Source organism: Symphalangus syndactylus, chromosome 6, assembly GCF_028878055.3.
Source record: "Symphalangus syndactylus isolate Jambi chromosome 6, NHGRI_mSymSyn1-v2.1_pri, whole genome shotgun sequence".
NCBI classification, from domain to species: Eukaryota; Metazoa; Chordata; class Mammalia; order Primates; family Hylobatidae; genus Symphalangus; species Symphalangus syndactylus.
Window position 1 is genome coordinate 118,648,801 of NC_072428.2, and position 20,584 is coordinate 118,669,384.

General features: G+C 60.4%; 1 protein-coding gene across 7 annotated transcripts in view; it reads left to right on the top strand.

The window, feature by feature from the left end:
- Nucleotides 1–1,943: 1,943 nt before the first annotated feature.
- FLNC (filamin C) overlaps nt 1,944–20,584 on the top strand; it is a 28,847-nt gene continuing 10,206 nt past the window's right edge. For 4 of the 7 annotated variants that reach the window (XM_063641599.1, XM_063641600.1, XM_055283937.2 and 1 more), the window contains exons 1-28: nt 1,944–2,582; nt 6,904–7,152; nt 8,734–8,831; nt 8,970–9,120; nt 9,209–9,327; nt 9,559–9,636; nt 9,839–10,001; nt 10,176–10,376; nt 11,596–11,733; nt 12,121–12,247; nt 12,399–12,535; nt 12,735–12,928; nt 13,019–13,132; nt 13,798–13,941; nt 14,142–14,265; nt 14,361–14,521; nt 14,796–14,886; nt 14,975–15,144; nt 15,363–15,480; nt 15,571–15,833; nt 16,226–16,823; nt 17,534–17,707; nt 17,830–17,992; nt 18,274–18,434; nt 19,224–19,391; nt 19,472–19,595; nt 20,090–20,246; nt 20,322–20,511. In XM_063641599.1, the coding sequence (XP_063497669.1) occupies nt 2,231–2,582; nt 6,904–7,152; nt 8,734–8,831; nt 8,970–9,120; nt 9,209–9,327; nt 9,559–9,636; nt 9,839–10,001; nt 10,176–10,376; nt 11,596–11,733; nt 12,121–12,247; nt 12,399–12,535; nt 12,735–12,928; nt 13,019–13,132; nt 13,798–13,941; nt 14,142–14,265; nt 14,361–14,521; nt 14,796–14,886; nt 14,975–15,144; nt 15,363–15,480; nt 15,571–15,833; nt 16,226–16,823; nt 17,534–17,707; nt 17,830–17,992; nt 18,274–18,434; nt 19,224–19,391; nt 19,472–19,595; nt 20,090–20,246; nt 20,322–20,511 (4,927 nt within the window). In that variant the 5' untranslated portion in view covers nt 1,944–2,230. The remainder of the gene's footprint in view (nt 2,583–6,903; nt 7,153–8,733; nt 8,832–8,969; nt 9,121–9,208; nt 9,328–9,558; nt 9,637–9,838; nt 10,002–10,175; nt 10,377–11,595; nt 11,734–12,120; nt 12,248–12,398; nt 12,536–12,734; nt 12,929–13,018; nt 13,133–13,797; nt 13,942–14,141; nt 14,266–14,360; nt 14,522–14,795; nt 14,887–14,974; nt 15,145–15,362; nt 15,481–15,570; nt 15,834–16,225; nt 16,824–17,533; nt 17,708–17,829; nt 17,993–18,273; nt 18,435–19,223; nt 19,392–19,471; nt 19,596–20,089; nt 20,247–20,321; nt 20,512–20,584) is intronic. The other 3 variants (XM_055283935.2, XM_055283936.2, XM_063641598.1) reach the window with 2 other exon arrangements.

Sequence of the window (20,584 nt, forward strand, 5' to 3'; positions counted from 1 at the left end):
ACATGAGCTGCATGGCCCAGGCTATTTATACCTCGCCTGTCACTATCAGGGTCCCCAGAGCTCCCCCCACCCCCAGCCACGCACAGCAGGTCCTTTTGCTCTTTCTGGTCCCTTCTCTACTCCTCCCCTTCCCTACCTAAGGACCAGGCAATTTCATTCAATGAGAAGAGAAAGAAAGTATTCATAGACCCCTGTCATCATAAGCATTGCCCCCACAGAACCCTGACACTTTTTCCTCAGCTCCATAACAGGGGGTGCCCTCATTGGCCCTTGGGGGAAAGAGCCCCCAAAGATGCTCACTATCCCTTCTTTTACACCAGGTCTAGGGGTAGAAGAGGAATTAGATATAATGATTCATCTAAAAGGGCCCAGAACCTTCCCTGGCTTGAAGAAACTTCTCAGGCTCAGATATGGCCTCCTAGCCAGCTCAGCTTGACTTACTAGGTCTAGAAGGATGGGAAAGCTGAGGACGCATGGCTTGAAAAAGGGGGAACTGGGAGATATGGCTGCATGTATGTTACAAAGTTGCAGAATGGATCTTCTCCTTATAGAAATATGTTCTTTTAGGCCAGGCACGGTGGCTCACGCCTGTAATCCCAGCACTTTGGGAGGCCGAGGTGGGCAGATCACCTGAGGTCAGGAGTTTGAGACCAGCCTGACCAACATGGAGAAACCTCGTTTCTACTAAAAATACAAAATTAGCCAGGCGTGGTGGCACATGCCTGTCATCCCAGCTACTTGGGAGGCTGAGGCAGGAGAATCGCTTGAACCTGGGAGGCAGAGGTTGCGGTGCGCAGAGATCATGCCATTGCACTGCAGCCTGGGTAACAAGAGCGAAACTCCATCTCAAAAAAAAAAAAAAAAAAAAAAAAAAGAAATACGTTCTCTAGCTCTTTCCCCTCACCCCAGGCCAGAGAGTGTGTTTGGATGCCTTGTTTTCCCTGCTGTTCTATTCCCCAGGCCTGCAGCCTTTGGCTTGCCCTGAGTGCAGCTTTGCCTGGCATCCCGGCTGGCTCCCTTGGGCTCTCCCTGACCACTCTGCCCCTGGCCCTGCCTACCTGCCTGGTCACATTTCCCCCTGGCTGCTCTGGCTGGGGGTCTCCCTGTTTCTGCCTGGCTGACCCACCCTTTCCCTGGCAGGATCTGCCCTGTGGCCCAAATGGGCATGTTGCCCAGGGGGCTCCCTGGCACTACGGGGGAAGAGTCTGTCCTTCCCCTCTTATCATCTCAGTTGAGTCAGACTTGGGGTGGGGGACACACAGTGTGAGTCACTGGGTACCCTTTTCCTGAGCTCAGCTTCATTCTGAGGCGATGAGGCCAAACGGGCTGGTGACAGGGACACTGAGTCAGGGGCAGGGGCCCCGGTCTTACTCCTGGGCCTCTGGATTTGGGCCCTACCTGAGGCTTCTCTATCTGTAAAGTCAAGCAATGGCTGGGAGGCACACACCGCCCCCCCCCCGCCCCCGCCCGGCTTCTCCTTCATTGGCCTGGGCTTCCTCTCAGGCCATCTCTGCACAAGCACACACACTTCCCTTCCCTGTCCACAGGTGGACAATGCCCTGGGCTAGGAGCCAGCAGCCCTGTCAACAGCCTGCCACCAACTAGTCTAGAAAATTCTGTCAACACCAGATCAGTGGGTTTTGCCCTAATCACTGGCCTCAGTTTCCCCATTTACCTCTTTAGCCCGTGCGGGGTGTGGAGGGAGCATATTTCATTCCTGACAGTTTGGTGTGTTGGGTGTGGATGGAGAACTGTCGGCCCTCCCCGCCACCTTCCGGCGCGGCAGCACCGGGGGCCCAGAGGGTGGGCGCCCTCAACCCGGTCCCGCCGCTCGGGCGGTGCGGGGGCGGGGCGGCGGGGGCGGGGCGTCCTGTGCGGCGCGGCCCCCACCCGCGGGCCGGGCGGCATTCCTGGGAGGCCGGCGCTCTGACGTGGACCCGGGGGCCGCGGGCGCGGCGGGGGGGCGGCGGTCCGGGGGCTTCTTAAACCCCCCGCCCCGGCCCAGCCCGCACTTCCCGAGCACCGCTCCGCCCCTGGAGAGAGACAGAGCCAGAGAGCGGCCGAGCGCCTAGGAGGCCCGCCGAGCCCCGCCGAGCCCCGCCAGCCCCGGCGCGAGAGAAGTTGGAGAGGAGCGCAGCGCAGCGCAGCGAGTCCCGTGGTCGCGCCCCGACAGCGCCCGACAGCCTCAACCCCGGCCCTAGCCCCGGCCGCATCCCCAGCCCGCGCCAGCATGATGAACAACAGCGGCTACTCAGACGCCGGCCTCGGCCTGGGCGATGAGACAGACGAGATGCCGTCCACGGAGAAGGACCTGGCGGAGGACGCGCCGTGGAAGAAGATCCAGCAGAACACATTCACGCGCTGGTGCAATGAGCACCTCAAGTGCGTGGGCAAGCGCCTGACCGACCTGCAGCGCGACCTCAGCGACGGGCTCCGGCTCATCGCACTGCTCGAGGTGCTCAGCCAGAAGCGCATGTACCGCAAGTTCCATCCGCGCCCCAACTTCCGCCAAATGAAGCTGGAGAACGTGTCCGTGGCCCTCGAGTTCCTCGAGCGCGAGCACATCAAGCTCGTGTCCATAGGTCAGTGCGGAGGGCGAGGGCACGGGCGCGGCGGGGATAGGGTCGTCCCATGGGGCAGGGGACACAGGTGCGGAGTGGGCGCGCGGGGAGCTGAGAGACAGGGCAGAGGGCACCCTCCTGGTACAGAGAGAAGACCCTGGCTCCGGCCCTCCCACCCACCGACAAGGGCCACGGGCACTGCCTGCACACCCCTCTGGGGACAGCGAGCACTCCCTGGGTGCCCCGGGGAGTCCAGGCCTTAGGGTTTGCGAGCCCTCCAGCTGCCGCCTCCCCATGCACACTCCCACCGCCCGCCTCCGCTCACCGTCCCCTTTCCCTCCATCGGGCAACCCTAGCCCACACTTAGGAGGACAGAACCAGTGCCTGTCACTGATTCCTGGGGGCATCTCCCCGCCCCCAACAAAACAAGTGGCTCCCCAGCTTCACAGCCCCTCCGCGGGCCAGGAGAGGGCTGAAGACAGGTCCCAACCACTGCCCGCGTCTGCGGGCTCTGGGGCCGAGGGGAGCTGGCGCGGGAGGCCCTCTTCGTGCATGTGCTCAGCAGCTGGGTTCGGGCCCGGGGGCCAGGACAGGCAGGGCCTCAGAAACCTAAAAAGGCACTGAGCGAGCGCTGGGAGACTTAACCCCTGACTGTCCTCCTCCTGCTTCAGCCTGCGGTGGAGGGGGCTTCCGCAAGTCCAGGCCCTGCCCCAGCCCACCCCCTACCCCGGGATTGGCTGCAGCTAACGGTCTGGGCTGCGGGGAGGGAGGGGAAGGCCTGTGGAAGGGAGGAAGTCATTGAGTGTAACCAGATTTGGAAGGTGTGTAATGCAGGGTGGGGGCGGGGAGGCACTCCAGTCTTGGGAGCAGAGACGCCAAGGGTGGGCTTGGACTGGCAGGAGGCTGTCCTGCCCTCAGAGTCCTGCAGTCATCCCTGAGGCTGGGGGCCTGGGGAAGACACCCCGCCCACCCCTGTGGAGAGCTCTTAAGAACCCTGCTGGGATTTGCAGGCCAGGGTCCTTGGACGGTGCACCCCACGGCCCCAGGAGGGGAGTTTCATGTGGGGCTAGGTGGGCCCCACACAGGATGTTCCCTGAGATTTCTCCAGATGACTTGATGTCTGTCAGCCACACTCTCCCTTGGGGCCATCTCTAGGCCTCCTGATATAGCAGCTGAGGTCAGCCTGGGGCTCCCCATCCAGTCCCCTCCCTAGCCCTTACCCCCTCCTGCCCCAATACTGCCCCCCCCACCCCACCCGCCTGCCCTGTCCTGGAAATAGCCCTGCCTCCGTGACACAGCAGATGTCTCTGAGCTTTCCAGAAGGACAAGGCTGAGGGCAGGGGGTGGGGGAGGGAGCCTGGAGTGTGTAGTGAGAGTGAGGGCTACGTGATGGAGGCTGAGGGGTCAGAGAGGAGTCAGTCCTGGGCCCGCATCCTCAGCAGGCTGGGTTTTGAAAGGCAGGACTGACTGTCCCAGGTGGGGTCTGGGGGAAGAGCCGGAGGCTTCGGCAAGACATATAGGAAACTGCTCAGCTTTCCCCTCCCCTCCAGTCTGCGGGGGCTCCCGGCCCCTCTCCAGGCCTTGTCCTTCCTGAGCACACCTCTCCCCTCCCCCGTGGCGGTGCCTGGCTCCAGCCCCCTTGGCTCAGCCGAGGAGGGGCCGGCTCAGAGCAGAGGGGAAGAAGCAAAAGCTGGTTTGAGGGCAGGAGGGAAGCTCCTTGGTTCCCGCTGGGAGGAAGGGGAGGCAGTCCCCATTTGGGCCAAGTGGCTCACTGGCGCTGATGAGATAAGCTGTCAGCAATTCAGCTGCCGGCCCCAGGCTGAGGCCGGAGGGGAGGGGACACCGGCGGCGCCCAGCTGGGTCGCCCCCCAATGAGGAGGTCCAAAAGGGCTGCCCCACGAGGGAGGAGCATCCTGCTTCTGCTAGCTCCCCTACTCCATTTAGTGGTGGGAAGGGGCTATCCATGGGGCCTCCTTCTGAGTATTGTCTCAGCGCTGAAATCGAGCATCTGGGCACCTCAGGGGGTGTCAGAAAGACTCCCCACTTCTCTTTCTAGGAGGGAATTCAGGGTCTGGAGTAGCAGCTGGGATCCAAGTCCACCTGAAGAAGGGGCACTGAGCCCAGGTTAAAGGAGCTGTGCCCTTCATATCCCCACCACCTTGTCCTGGCCCCCCATCGCCCCTCGTTCCCTCCGAACAAAGAGGCCTATGAGGCAGCTCTGTCCCGCAGCTGTTCCCCAGTTGCTATTCCTTCTCCTGGAGCCAACAACCAAGGGAGGGGCTGGAGGGGGCAGCAGCTGTCCCAGCACCTCCCTAGGCCCAGCCCTCTCCTCCCCCTCCATTCGAGGCCTGGGGTGGCCTCGGAAATTAGCTGTCTGGCTCCTCCCACTCCTTTGGGGGTATCCCTAGGCAGATGGAGAAGTGGCTTGGTGAGCCCTGGTGGCGCTGAGCTCCTCTCCTCTGCCTGGCCTCCGAGAGGGAGGAGGGAGAGGGAGGTCATTGCTTCCAGAGTGGGACTTGGGGCCCCACTGCCCTTCTCCTGCCCCAAGCCTGGACCACTTGCTGTCTGGCCCAGGGCCAGTTGCTGGGGAGAAACTTCCCTCTCCAGCAAATATGAATGACCACCCTCCCCATATACACACCCCCCCAACCCCTGCAGTCTCAAGGCTTCCTGCCCAGGGGTCTGGCTCCAGTTTGCAAGAAGTACTTCTGGGCATGTGAGCTTTGGAGGCTGTGGGGGTTGTGAGAGGCTGGGGGCACGGGGGCATCCAGACTGTGTGAAAGTGTTGGAGCCTGTGTGTTTGAGAGAAAGCACCGGGAGGCAGGGAGTGAGTGTGTCATGGAATTTGAAAGCTGCCAAACCATTGTGCTGCAGTGGAGCCAGGGGAAGGGGGCGGGCTGGGGAGCTGCTGGGGAAGGAAGGATGAATCAGTGACAGGGTGGGGGAGCCCGGGAGGCCAGAGCCCCAGCCAGAGGGACAGGGAGACTGAGGCACCCCTCCCAGGGCAGGTGGGAGTGGGGCAGGGGATGCCCTGGATTTCCCAGGCTCTTGATCTCCTAACACTTTCCCCAAGATCTGGGGAAGGGTGGAGGGGAGAAGATGTGTAAGGGGAAGCCTCCACTCCGCCCTCTCCCATCTCTCCGGCAACATCAGTAAACAAGACCGAGTCTTCCACCCCCTTCCAGCCTCCTGAAAGCAGTGCTTTGGGAAGCTGATAGATTTCAGAACTTCATTGCCCTTTACAAGTAAGCTGAATTCCAAAGATCTGTCTACATGCTAGGCCACCCCAGGCTTCTGGATATCTCTTTCTGATTGTTAAGGGGGATCTAGCCCTCCCCACAAATCTTGAGGAACCAGTTCTGGCTCAAAGGATTCCTCAAAGGAGGTGATGGGTGGAGTGTGTCAGCTCCTGAGGCTGGAGTCCCTCTGGCCCCCAGCCTTTGACAACATGACTTTCAAGACTTAACTGAGAATGTGTTGGACCCCACCCACCCACCCCCGCCCCACTATCAGAACCCCTTGGTTTCTAAAGCCCTTTCTGGCATTCGGGGTAGAGTGTGAGTGGAAACTTGTCCTACTCCACTCCAATTTCAGTCCTTAAAATATTCATTCAACCAATATTTATTGAGACCTTACTATGTTTAAGACCTTCATTGTAGAAAAATAAAACCTAGTGTCTAGAGTGAAAGAAACCAGACCAAAAAAAAAAAGAGTATATAGTGTGTGATTCCATTTATATAACACCCTAGGAAATACAAAGTAATCTATCGTGACAGAGAGCAGTTTAGTTGTTGCTTGGGATGGAGGGACAAGGACGGCAGGAGGGAGGGCTCACAAAGGGATATGTGCAAGGAAACTTTGGGGAGTGATGGATGGTACCTTCGTTATTCTCCATCTGTGGTGACGGCTTCGTGATATATCCATAATGTCAAAGCTTCTCAAACTTCATTCTCTAGCGTGTGCAGTTTGCTGTATGTCAATCATAGCTCAGTAGAACTGTTAACAAAACAAAAAGGCTCTGCCCTGGGAGCCTTACAATCCCACAAGGCCAGACAGAAACCAGGTAATTTCATAGACAGAAGGCAGACTCACTTGCTGTAGCTGAGGTGAGGGTACCTTCCAGAACCACAGGAACACAGAGAAGCAGCCTTCTGACCAGAAGGGCCCCATAAAGGACTTGGCATCTGAATGGGGCCTTGCAGGAGGGAGAGGGTCAGGTAGGCAGAGACTAGAGCCCTGACCCCAGGGCTCTGGCCCGAGGAGCTGCACAGGTGAGGGAGGGTGCTCTGGGGCAGTGGAGGGTGGGGCGCTCCTGAGTCCGTCTGTGCCCTCCCCTCTGCAGACAGCAAGGCCATCGTGGATGGGAACCTGAAGCTGATCCTGGGTCTGATCTGGACGTTGATCCTGCACTACTCCATCTCCATGCCCATGTGGGAGGATGAAGATGATGAAGACGCCCGCAAACAGACGCCCAAGCAGCGGCTGCTTGGTTGGATCCAGAACAAGGTGCCCCAGCTGCCCATCACCAACTTCAACCGTGACTGGCAGGACGGCAAAGCTCTGGGTGCCCTGGTGGACAACTGCGCCCCCGGTGAGTGGGCCAGCGAGCACAGCATGGAGTCCTTAGCTCCCAAAGACAGAGGGGACAAGCTGGGGCTGCCAAGGCGCATGGTCGTCGGAATGCACACCCTGGGGCCTGGGGGGCAGGATCCCCGGCAGGGTTTGTCCTCCTCCAGCTGTGGCTCTCCGCTGGCTGGCAGCAGGCCCTACCTGATGAGTGTGCCAGATTCCGCAGAGGAAGGAAGAGTTTTAAAACCCCTCATTTTACAGACAAGGACACTATGGCCCAGAGAGGGCTGGTGACTTATCCAAGATTACACAGCTTATCCGTGGCAGAACCACCTAGAGCCCAGGGCCTGGACTCCCTGCCCCATGAATTTTTTACTGTGCCACGAGGCACTATTCCTGCCGAGCTGAGAGAGAGGCAGTGTGGTGACCAGGACTTGTAGGAAGACCAGGAGTTAGATCCAGAGAAGGCTCTTCTTTGGGAGACCCTGGGATGGCTTTGAGAAGGAGTTGAGGCTCAGGATGATGTGGGATGAGGCCAGTGGGGCACTGCCTGGTGGCAGGTGACCCAGCCTTGCCCCTTCTCCGTGTAGGTCCTGGCCTGGTCAAGTGGAGGCAGCTCAGGGGCCATGAAAAAAGCTGAGGCATCACTGGCTAGAATGTACCCCGTGGACAGCTCCCTTTCTGCCCCTCATCTCCTGAAAAGATAGGTTTTCTCCAGGAGTCACAGCCCCTTGGGAGAATCCTCCTCCACCCTGGGGTCAGCCGGGGAGCAAGGGGTGGGAGGCGGGGGCACAGCCTCCTGGGAAGCATTCCCAGCTGCTGAGCCATGGCCCGTAACTGGTGTGACTGCCAGCAGTGAGCTCAGCTGTTCCAGCCAGTCATGGATTCCAGCCTTGAGCCGGCCCCCTCCCCGAAACGGTGTGCTGTCCCCCTCCTCCAGCTCTGGCCTGAACCATGCGCCCCCTCACCTGCACCCTTCATAGGAGTGATCTGGGGCTGCCTCAGCGTCCTTCCTGTTGGGAGGGCAGGGCTCCTGAGGGCTGCAGAGGAGAAGTCATTCTCTCCCCACAGGCCCTTTAATGCCTCAGTTTCCCCAAGTGAGCAGTTAGAAGGAATAGAGAGTCTTATACCCTAAGACTGGTGTGGAAAGTGTTTGGAGATCTAGGGCTTCAGGGCAGCTGTGAGGAGGCCTTCTAGGGGAGATGGGTCAGGGGCATATGTGGGACAGGCACTCTGACCTCTGCCCACCCCTGAGAAAGCTGAATGAGGCAAGAGATAGTGGAGGGGGGTACCCTCCCAGGGTTTGGGGTTCAAGGTCTGAGCTGGGGCCTGGGCAGGCAGGAGGCCGGCCAGCAGGGCTGGTGCCAGGCTGCGTCAGCCAGGGCAGAAAGGCTTCATTGTTGGTGGTGGGGAGGGCTGTCGTGCTCCTACGTGGTGAGGGGCCTCGCAGCCGATGGGGTCAGCAGGAACCTGGCTAGTCAAGGCCTAGAGCTGGTGGGAAGGGGTGTGAAGCCACAGCCTCCGAGGGTGTGGGTGAACAAATGCCCTGCATCCTGGCTGGCTGGCTGCCCCTCACCATCGTTTCCCTCCATCACCTCTCCAGGTCTCTGCCCCGACTGGGAGGCCTGGGACCCCAACCAGCCCGTGGAGAACGCCCGGGAGGCCATGCAGCAGGCCGACGACTGGCTTGGGGTGCCCCAGGTACATGCGCAGATGGGGCAGGGGGGAAAGGGGGCAGGGGCAGAGGTTGGGTCTGTAAGTTTACCTGGCCAGGGTGCAGGGGTAGACAGGCTGCTAGGAAAACAGGGCACCATGTGTCATCACTCCTTTCCATCGCAGGTCATTGCCCCTGAGGAGATCGTGGACCCCAACGTGGATGAGCATTCTGTTATGACCTACCTGTCCCAGTTCCCCAAGGCCAAGCTCAAACCTGGCGCCCCTGTTCGATCCAAGCAGCTGAACCCCAAGAAAGCCATCGCCTATGGGCCTGGTATGTGTGAGCCCCTGGCGGCCCTCCTGGGCAGCTGGGCACATGTAGGCTCTCCCTGAGTAACCTGGGCTCTGCTCCTGCCCCACAGGCATCGAGCCACAGGGCAACACCGTGCTGCAGCCTGCCCACTTCACCGTGCAGACGGTGGACGCGGGCGTGGGCGAGGTGCTGGTCTACATCGAGGACCCTGAAGGCCACACTGAGGAGGTATGCAGAGGCCACTGGGGACAGAGGGATTCACTTGGGATTGGAACCAGAGAGCGTGGGGCCAACAACAGGAATGGCCCGGAGGTGACTGCCAGAGCCACACACTGTGCTGTGCAGTCTGGGGAAGGTGTCACCATAGGGACTGAGTGGGGCTGGGGTGCATAAGGCGCTGTGGGGTCAGGAGGGACTACGGTCTTTGGAGAGGCTTCCCATCTTTTTCCTTCCCAATAGGCCAAGGTGGTTCCCAACAATGACAAGGATCGCACCTATGCTGTCTCCTATGTGCCCAAGGTCGCTGGGTTACACAAGGTATCTCCCTCTAGGCCCCCCTGCCTGCCCTGCTCTTCACATCCTTGTCTCCAGCTGCATGGACCCTTCTCTCAGCCTGCACCTCTCTCCTGCCCAGAGCCCCAGCTGCCCGCCTCTCACCCTCCTTGGCGTGGCTGTGCCCCTCTGCCCCCTCTCAGGACTGCTCTCCCCTAGAAGCTAACCCTTGACCTCTGACCCCTAGGTGACCGTGCTCTTTGCTGGCCAGAACATTGAACGCAGTCCCTTTGAGGTGAACGTGGGCATGGCCCTGGGAGATGCCAACAAGGTGTCAGCCCGTGGCCCTGGCCTGGAACCTGTGGGCAATGTGGCCAACAAACCCACCTACTTTGACATCTACACTGCGGGTAGGATGGGCCCCAGGGGGTGCAGGCGGAAAGCCCCTGACCATGTGGGGCTGTGTGGGGGTGGGGGGAGGCTGGGGCAGGGATGCCAGCCAGAGGGTGGGAAGCCTCAGGGTGAGGGCACCGGGGCAGCTGTGGGTGTCCAGAGTGGGTGCTGACAGCCTCTGTTTTCGGCAGGGGCCGGCACCGGCGATGTTGCTGTGGTGATCGTGGACCCACAGGGCCGGCGGGACACAGTGGAGGTGGCCCTGGAGGACAAGGGTGACAGCACGTTCCGCTGCACATACAGACCTGTCATGGAGGGGCCACATACCGTGCATGTGGCCTTTGCGGGTGCCCCCATCACCCGCAGTCCCTTCCCTGTCCACGTGTCGGAAGGTAAGGGCCCTTCACTGCTCCCCACAGTAGCCCTTACCAAAGCCAGAGGCTTGCAAGGGGCAGGAGGAAGAGCTGGGGCAGGGCTCTGCAGAGACCCCCTCCCTGCGTCCTCCACCCCACCCTCAAGGTGGCTGGAGTCCCTAAGAGCACGGCTGGGGGGCCACAGTGAAGGGTCCCAGAACATGTGCCACCCTGGGAGGGCTGAGCGGAAGTGACGGGGCTGTATGGGTGGAGGCATATCTGGGGAGTACTGCCCGAATGCCAAGCCCTCAGGTGGTGACTGCCCCACTTGTTCTCTCCCTGCACTCAGTGCCCATCGTCCACCAGGCCAAGAGAGTGATGCCACGTTAATGCTCTCCAGTGGAGGCGGGGCCAGGCACGGCCGTAGCTGACTGGCCTCACCTGTGCTGTGTGGCATGGCCCGGGCAGTGTGGAATCGCCCCCTTTCCATGGCATTCTGTGGCAGGCCCCAGGTTCCATGCCATTGTCTGTGTTCTGTGGCAGATCTACTGTCTTTGCCACTTGCCTGGTGATTTCTGTGATGAAACCTGGGCTCTGAGCCATTGCCTGTGTTCCGTGGTACCCCTTGGGCGGTGCCATTGCCTATAGTCATGGTAGTCCTGGAATATGTATCGTTGCCTGTTTCATAGCACCTGTGGGTTCCATGCCATTTTCTGGATTCTGTGGCAGGCTCAGATTCCCATTCCTTTGCCTGTGTTCCATAGCAAGGCCTGGGCTCATTGCCACTGGCCACGGTCTGTGGTAGGCTGATGTCCACACATTGCCTGTGTTCTATGGCAGGCTTTGAGTTCTATGAAGTAGCTCTTGTTCTGTGGCATTGCTGGATGTTTTGTGGCATGACTTAGATCCTAAGGTTGCTTTGGTGCCCTGAGAGGCCCAGAGGGCTCTAGATGGATGGCCTTGGGGTGGGTAAAGGGGCCTTCCCTGTCTCTCTGAGCCCACTCTCAGCCCAGGCTCTGCCATGCATTTCCCCAGTGGCACTGGCTCGGAAGCTTTCTTGTAACCTGCCTGATCTGGGGCCTGTAGCCAGCTCCAGCCCAGCAGCCCTGGTTGTGCTGGGGGCACAAAGGGCTCCAGAGCAGGGCTGTGGGCCACTGCCTGTGCCTGGGAGGGGTTAGAAGGACTGTGCACAGGGAGGTGGGGGCTAGTGGTCCAAGGCCTCTCAGCACCCCCAACCTCCTTTCTCTTCCTCCCCTAGCCTGTAACCCCAACGCCTGCCGCGCCTCTGGGCGAGGCCTGCAGCCCAAGGGTGTTCGTGTGAAAGAGGTGGCTGACTTCAAGGTGTTTACCAAAGGTGCCGGCAGCGGGGAGCTCAAGGTCACGGTCAAGGGGCCAAGTGAGTGCCAGAGCCCAGGGTCGTGAGAGTGGGGCTGGGAGATCATAAAGGAAGTATGGCCAGTGGTTCTGACTCCCAGAGGGCAGTGACAGCCAGCACCACAGCTCCACAGTGACCAGAGGCACCCCAGAATCTCAGGCACATTGTCTCCTCTCTGCCTTAGTTTCTTGGTCTGCAAGCCAGGAATGATTCTCTCCCCCCTAAGTGCTATACGGGGTGTTATGCACAGGGATGACAAGTGTTCCCTGCCCTGAGTTGCAGCACTGCTCACTAGAGCACTGCCCTTGGGCTGGGTCCAGGTCCCAATGGCTCCTTGAGGGGATTGAGGAGCTGGGACTTCAAGGATATTGATCTGCCTTCTTCCCCACCCTGCCCCCATCTCCTCAGAGGGCACAGAGGAGCCGGTGAAGGTTCGGGAGGCTGGGGACGGTGTGTTTGAGTGCGAGTACTACCCAGTGGTGCCTGGGAAGTATGTGGTGACCATCACGTGGGGCGGCTACGCCATCCCTCGCAGGTGAGTACCTTGCGGCCTCCCATGCTGTCCTGTCTAGGCCATCACAGGGAGGGATGAGGGGCAGTGGGCTGCGAGGGAGTTTGAGGGGAGATGGAGGGGGGACCTAGGGGGGGTGCTTCCTGGCATGGACACCAGCTCCCTCTCTGCCCAGCCCCTTTGAGGTACAGGTGAGCCCAGAGGCAGGAGTGCAAAAGGTCCGGGCCTGGGGTCCTGGTTTGGAGACTGGCCAGGTGGGCAAGTCAGCTGATTTTGTGGTGGAAGCCATTGGCACTGAGGTGGGGACACTGGGTAAGTGGCTGGGGGACAGGAGGAGGGAGTGCTGCGGGGGAGGGCAGCAGGGGACACTGTGGGTAATGAGTGCAGTGCGCATGCTGGGGAGTGCTGGGGTGAGCAGGGAGATAGGACATGAGGGCGGCTAGAGGGTAGCTGAGGGACGGAAGGGTCTTGCCTGATGCTGGACCCCCGACCCTCCCCCACCTTGCCCCAGGCTTCTCCATCGAGGGGCCCTCACAAGCCAAGATTGAATGTGACGACAAGGGGGATGGCTCCTGCGATGTGCGGTACTGGCCCACGGAGCCTGGGGAGTACGCTGTGCACGTCATCTGTGACGACGAGGACATCCGAGACTCACCCTTCATTGCCCACATCTTGCCCGCCCCACCTGACTGCTTCCCAGATAAGGTATAGTCCCAGCTCACACACACCTGCCCTGGGGGTGGGGCGAGCTGGTTCTCCTCCCGTCCCCAACCCAGCCTTCTTCCCTCCGCACAGGTGAAGGCCTTTGGGCCTGGCCTGGAGCCTACTGGCTGCATCGTGGACAAGCCTGCTGAGTTCACCATTGATGCCCGTGCAGCTGGCAAGGGAGACCTGAAGCTCTATGCCCAGGTAGGTCATTGTCCAGTCTCTGCTGCCCTTACTACCCATGGCAGGGACCCTGGAAGGCAGGGCCAGGCCAGAGGCAGAGGCCTCCCAGCAGGAAATGACAGCATCGCAGAAGATCAGGCAGGACTGATACTCATGGGCCCATCAGTACCATGGAAAATTTTAAATTTTGTGTTTTCTTAACAATGATAACCTAAAAACGTATTTTACCAAAGAGTCATTTTTGTGCTAATTTGTAATTGAAAGATTGTTTCATTGAATAAGACATTGGTTTCCCAAGTCAGTTTCTCAGACTGGTGTCCATTGACCCCTAGAGGTTAATGAACATATTCTTGAAGATCTAAGAGGGTGATTCTTCTTTGAAAGGCTCATGATTCAGTTTTAGGAACATAAATTTAGCCCGCACTCTTCCTGTCCAACACATTTCAGAGTTGAGGAAACCTAGGCTGGGAGAGCAAGCCATACAGATGGCCTTGAGCCAGGCTCCCAGGGTGGGCTCTGGCCGCCAGAGCACGTGGCCCTGGGCTCTGGTGGCCTCAGTGGCTGGTGTGGGGGCGGGAGTGCCAGCTTGTTGGCTGTGGGAAAGGAGGCTCTGGGTTCACCTGTGGCCAGCAGAGGGCGCTCTGCGGAGGCCACAGCTATGAACTTTGCTTGGGTGATGCCCACAGGACGCGGACGGCTGTCCCATCGACATCAAGGTGATCCCCAATGGCGACGGCACCTTCCGCTGCTCCTATGTGCCCACCAAGCCCATTAAGCACACCATCATCATCTCCTGGGGAGGCGTAAACGTGCCCAAGAGCCCCTTCCGGGTGCGTCCTCCCAGCCTTCCCCGTGCCCACCACCAGGGGTCCCTGAGGGAGGGCGGACCCCTCGCTGGAGTCCCTGTTGTCCCTGGGCTCAGGCTGGGACTGAGGCTTGGGCTGGTGCCACTGAGGCTGGGGCGGGTGCGCTGGGCAGGAGGATGAGCCTTGAGGGAGGGCACCACGCTGAGCTGCGACCCCTCCCGCAGGTGAACGTGGGCGAAGGCAGCCACCCCGAGCGGGTAAAGGTATACGGCCCCGGCGTGGAGAAGACGGGCCTCAAGGCCAACGAGCCCACCTACTTCACGGTGGACTGCAGCGAGGCGGGGCAAGGTGCGCCCAGCCGGAAGGGGCGGGTCTGGGAGGGGGCGGGGGTGAGTCGGGTCAGGGGCTGAGCCCGACTCGAAGCGGTGCCCGCCTCTCTGCAGGCGACGTGAGCATCGGCATCAAGTGCGCCCCAGGTGTGGTGGGCCCTGCAGAGGCTGACATCGACTTCGACATCATCAAGAATGACAACGACACCTTCACCGTCAAGTACACGCCACCAGGGGCGGGCCGCTACACCATCATGGTGCTGTTTGCCAACCAGGTACCCAAGCTCCTGGGTACTCACAGCGACGTGCACCTCCCAGCTCTAGAAGGCAGCTAGAGATGCTGTCACTGGGAACAGGGAGGGATGATTCTGCAGACATGGTGGAGCCCTACCTGTGTGAGGCAGGGTGCCTCAGAGGAAGCAAAGGGGGCCCTTTTGGAGGCTGCCCCTGTCCATGCTGGGTCCCCTGGGTGTGTCCTGAGCCAGCATCTAGCCCAGAGCAGAGGTGTGTTCCCCTCGAGAGCCCTGACTAAGCCTCCTCCACATCCAGGAGATCCCCGCCAGCCCCTTCCACATCAAGGTGGATCCATCCCACGATGCCAGCAAAGTCAAGGCCGAGGGCCCTGGGCTGAATCGCACAGGTGAGTGTCTGGGCAGGGGCTGGGACTTGCTTGAGGTTGGGGTTAGGTGGCTACCAGGCCCTCACCACGTCTCTGGGTGGCTCCTCAGGTGTAGAAGTCGGGAAGCCCACCCACTTCACGGTGCTGACCAAGGGAGCCGGCAAGGCCAAGCTGGATGTGCAGTTTGCAGGGACAGCCAAGGGCGAGGCTGTGCGGGACTTTGAGATCATAGACAACCATGACTACTCCTACACTGTCAAGTACACCGCTGTCCAGCAGGTGCGCTCTGCCCCTCCCATGCCCCCGCCCAGCCCGGCTGCCAGAGCCCTGGGTCTCCCTCCTCCAGTCCCATGGGACCAGTTCTGGATCCTCCATGCCTTTCCTGCCTCCTGCCCTCACTCTCATGGTGGATCTGAGCTTCAGAGCCCATATTCACCACGAGGATGTTGTAGGACCGTGCCTTATACCCAGTTCTGACCTACCATTGTACCCAACAGGGCAACATGGCAGTGACAGTGACCTACGGCGGGGACCCTGTCCCCAAGAGCCCCTTTGTGGTGAATGTGGCACCCCCGCTGGACCTCAGCAAAATCAAAGTTCAGGGCCTCAATAGCAGTAAGTGGGGCAAGAGCCACCCTGGGAGTGAGGGGTGTTCGGGTAGGGTGGACCGGAGTCTCCTCATGGTGTCATTTGCTCTCCACGCAGAGGTGGCTGTGGGACAGGAACAAGCATTCTCTGTGAACACACGAGGGGCTGGCGGTCAGGGCCAACTGGATGTGCGGATGACTTCGCCCTCTCGCCGGCCCATCCCCTGCAAGCTGGAGCCAGGTGGTGGAGTGGAAGCCCAGGCTGTGCGCTACATGCCCCCGGAGGAGGGGCCCTACAAGGTGGACATCACCTACGATGGTCACCCGGTGCCTGGCAGCCCCTTTGCTGTGGAGGGTGTCCTGCCCCCTGATCCCTCCAAGGTGAGGAGATAGGAGCTGGTTGGGGCTGGGAGTTGGGGACTTGTTGGGAAGATGGATGAGTCATAGGGGGCAGAGGCCAGAGGGACTTATGTGCCTGGAGTGGGCACAGCCAAGGATGTGGGGCCGAGGTCAGCCCCACCCCACCACCTGCCTTGGAGACAATTTAGCTATTAAGAGCCTGGCCTTGGAGTCACACCTGGGCTTGAATCCCAGGTCCACTAACTGGGGCAAATTGCTTCATCTCTCTGCCTCAATATCATCACCTGGAATTGTTATAAGCACTCAGTCCGCAGTAGCAGCCACAGTTGGAGGTGATGAGTTGGGTGGGGGCCATGAAGGCTGGGATGGGGAGGCCAGGTGCAGGGAACCCACACACCTGCCTCTTCCCCTAGGTCTGTGCTTATGGCCCCGGTCTCAAGGGTGGACTGGTAGGCACCCCCGCGCCATTCTCCATCGACACCAAGGGGGCTGGCACAGGTGGCCTGGGGCTGACTGTGGAGGGCCCCTGCGAGGCCAAGATCGAGTGCCAGGACAATGGTGATGGCTCATGTGCTGTCAGCTACCTGCCCACGGAGCCTGGCGAGTACACCATCAACATCCTGTTTGCCGAAGCCCACATCCCTGGCTCGCCCTTCAAAGCCACCATTCGGCCTGTGTTTGACCCGAGCAAGGTGCGGGCCAGTGGACCGGGCCTGGAGCGCGGCAAGGTCGGTGAGGCAGCCACCTTTACTGTGGACTGCTCAGAGGCAGGCGAGGCGGAGCTGACCATTGAGATCCTGTCGGATGCCGGGGTCAAGGCCGAGGTGCTGATCCACAACAACGCGGACGGCACCTACCACATCACCTACAGCCCCGCCTTCCCCGGCACCTACACCATTACCATCAAGTACGGCGGGCATCCCGTGCCCAAATTCCCCACCCGTGTCCATGTGCAGCCTGCGGTCGATACCAGTGGCGTCAAGGTCTCAGGGCCTGGTGTTGAGCCACATGGTGAGTGGACAGGAGGAGCCAAGCAAGGTCAAGTGGCAGGTGCAGGAGCTGGGTAGTCTGTGGGAGGGAGGGAAGCAGAGCTGAGAGCTGGGGGAGCAACCTGGGGTGAAGGGAGGGCTCTCAGAGCAGCCCCAGAGTCCTTACTGGCCCAGAAACCCCAGAGAAGGAGTGGAGGGGAAAACGGGAGTGGAGATTGGCCTCTGCTCTTGTGGCAAAACTGCACCTGACTCCAGGCATTTTTCTGGAGAGATCTCTTCTTTCATGTGCTTAAGGGGTACCCTGATCCAAAAAGCTAAAACTCTGCTCTGGAGGGGTGCAGGGTGAAAGCTTTGGGGTAGAGGATGACAAGAGTCAGGAGACAGTAAGTGGGAATGGGCCATCTGCCAGGGGCCAGACCCTGGCTAGGCATGGGGCACGACAGAGGGATGCAAGACCCAGGCCCACAGCCTGGTGGGTGACTCATGTGAACAGAGAATGTCACTGCATGGAGAAGGGAGTGAAGGCAGAGGCTGGAGCTCACAGAGGTGCAGGGGAGGGTGGGGGGCCCAGGCTCCGATTAGAGGAGCAGCCTGGGAGTTGGGGAGTGGGAGAGGAGGGGGAGAGGAGGGGAAGAGAGAGGGAGAGGAGATGGAAGGGAGGGGGAGAGGAGAGGGAGCATCTGTGTGAAGGCTGCCCCCACCTCTGCTGAGCACGCCACCCCGGGGCTCCAGGTGTCCTGCGGGAGGTGACCACTGAGTTCACTGTGGATGCAAGATCGCTAACAGCCACAGGCGGCAACCATGTGACGGCTCGCGTGCTCAACCCCTCGGGGGCCAAGACAGACACCTACGTGACAGACAATGGGGACGGCACCTACCGAGTGCAGTACACTGCCTACGAGGAGGGTGAGGGCTGGTGGAGGGCCGGGCGAGTGGGCAGGGCCGGGATCTGATGATATCGCCCTCGGGGCAGGAGGGATGGTGGGGGCGCACACTCCCTGATTGATGGCCCTGTGGCTGGCTTCCAGGCGTGCATTTGGTGGAGGTCCTGTATGATGAGGTCGCTGTGCCCAAGAGCCCCTTCCGAGTGGGCGTGACTGAGGGCTGTGATCCCACCCGTGTCCGGGCCTTCGGGCCAGGCCTGGAGGGTGGCTTGGTCAACAAGGCCAACCGCTTCACTGTGGAGACCAGGTATCCTCCCCCTTTGCTAGCCTAAACCTGTGACCACCCTTTCCCAGCCCCTGGCCCTCCTTGCTCATCCCTCTGCCTGGGCCTCAGCCCCACCCCATCCTCTCTCAGGGGTGAGGCAGGAGCAGACCCCCTCCAGGATCCCAGATCAGCCCCTGTAGCTCGTTTCTCCTCAGCTGGGTCCCCAGCGGCCTGCCCTCTTTCCTCCCTGTCCCTCCATTCAGCTACTCCCCCATCCTCACTCACTGGTCTTACGAAGCTCATGGGGGGATGTCATCTCTCAGGGGAGCCGGCACCGGGGGCCTTGGCCTAGCCATCGAGGGTCCCTCGGAAGCCAAGATGTCCTGCAAGGACAACAAGGATGGTAGCTGCACTGTGGAGTACATCCCCTTCACTCCTGGAGACTATGACGTCAACATCACCTTCGGGGGGCGGCCCATCCCAGGTGTGCAGAGAGAGTGGTCAGAGTCTCAGGGAAGACAAGGGAGGGTGCAGGATGCTCGCCCCACGAGGGGGAAACTGGAAGGAAGTTGGATAAGAATGTTCACAGAGAGGACAGCCTAGAGTGGGTTGGGGCTGGAGCCCAGCCAGAGGGAGGATGTGGAGGAGGCAGGCAGCGAGGGTTGATGCAACAGCTCCCCCGGTCAATCGCAGGAACACACTCTGGCCTGCTAGCCCCTTGCCTGGAGCTCAAGACCTCGGCTGTGCAGGTCTACCACTCACTGTGTGTCCGGAAACAGACACAGCCCACTCCTCTTGGCGGCTCAGGCCAGCCTTGGGCCTTCTTGCGCACATCGTCTGCAGAACTCCCCTGCCCTCTGCGGGCCCAGCTGCCCTGGCAGGTTATGTCTTCAAATATTGCATGACTTGGGACTGCTGAAATTGGAAATTTTTTCCCTTATCTAATTTCCCATCTTTTTATTATTTCAGCCACAGTGTCAGAAATACATTTCATTTTTGAAAACATTTTATTTTCACATTTTATTAATTTAGGAAGGCCTTCTCTTCCAGGCCTGGGACTCACATGAGTGAGGTTTGCCCAGCCTCAGTCTGCAGTCAAGTTCATTTATTCTTGTGTGCGTTTTCTTAGCAAGTTCCTAGGCATTTTCCCATGTTGGTCTGGCTTCCCTGTGGGCATTTCAAAGGCAGGGAAGGCCTCCTCCTCCGAGGCTCCTCAGCATCAGGGGGACCCATCAGGGCTGGTGGGCAGGGTCTGATGTCCTTCTCCTCACAGGGAGCCCGTTCCGGGTGCCGGTGAAGGATGTGGTGGACCCTGGGAAGGTGAAGTGCTCGGGGCCAGGGCTGGGGGCCGGTGTCAGGGCCCGGGTTCCCCAGACCTTCACAGTGGACTGCAGTCAAGCTGGCCGGGCGCCCCTGCAGGTGGCTGTGCTGGGCCCCACAGGTATAGAATGGCCGGGGCAGGGAGGAGGGAAGTGGGGTGGGATGCCGGGAGGCTCTGCTGACTGTGTGCCCCTTGCCCAGGTGTGGCCGAGCCTGTGGAGGTGCGGGACAATGGAGGTGGCACCCACACTGTCCACTACACCCCAGCCACTGACGGGCCCTACACGGTAGCTGTCAAGTATGCTGACCAGGAGGTGCCACGAAGGTGAGGACCAGCACTGGGCTCCTGTGCTGCAGATGAGCTCTGGGGTGCTCCTGCTGGGGTGGCACTGCAGGGTCACTGCTGGGGTCCCCTGGGAGAGCCTCTCCCAGCTGTCAGCCTCGTCCAGTCTCGCCACCCCATCCTGCTCTTCCCCAGGGCTCTCTGCCCTGAGGCTGTCCTGCCCCAGGAGCTTTTACAGCAAAACTAGCACCTTAGGAAAAGTGCAGGAGGCCTGGGCCAGGGCCTCCTCCTGGACCCTCCCACAGCACCTTCCTGGGGAATGGAGACGTACCCTGGCTCTGTTGAGGGAGTCCCAGAGTGCCCCCACCCCCAGACACGGAATGTCATCGGCTTCTGGGAACTGGTCCCTCCTCCCTGCCCCACAGTCCTCCCTCCTGCTCATGTCTATGGGGAGGACTCTGGCTCAAGATGAGATCACCCCCCCACTGCCCCGTCCATGCCCCCCAGCCAACTGTTTATCCCTTCTTCTCCTCAAGCCCCTTCAAGATCAAGGTCCTCCCAGCTCATGATGCCAGCAAAGTGCGGGCCAGCGGCCCAGGCCTCAACGCCTCTGGCATCCCTGCCAGCCTGCCTGTGGAGTTCACCATCGACGCACGGGACGCGGGCGAGGGGTTGCTCACCGTCCAGATCTTGGTGAGTCTCTGTGCAGCCCACCCCCCAGGTCATGCTCCAGGCACAGGCGGGCCTTGACCTCTGCTTCTCCCTCAGGACCCCGAGGGTAAGCCCAAGAAGGCCAACATCCGGGACAATGGGGATGGCACGTACACCGTGTCCTACCTGCCAGACATGAGCGGCCGGTACACCATCACCATCAAGTATGGCGGTGACGAGATCCCCTACTCGCCCTTCCGCATCCATGCTCTGCCCACTGGGGACGCCAGCAAGTGCCTCGTCACAGGTGGGTGCCCACCCGCTGCCCGTGCCCTGCTCACCACCCAGACCCTCAAAGCCCCTCCAGAACCCTGGCCTGG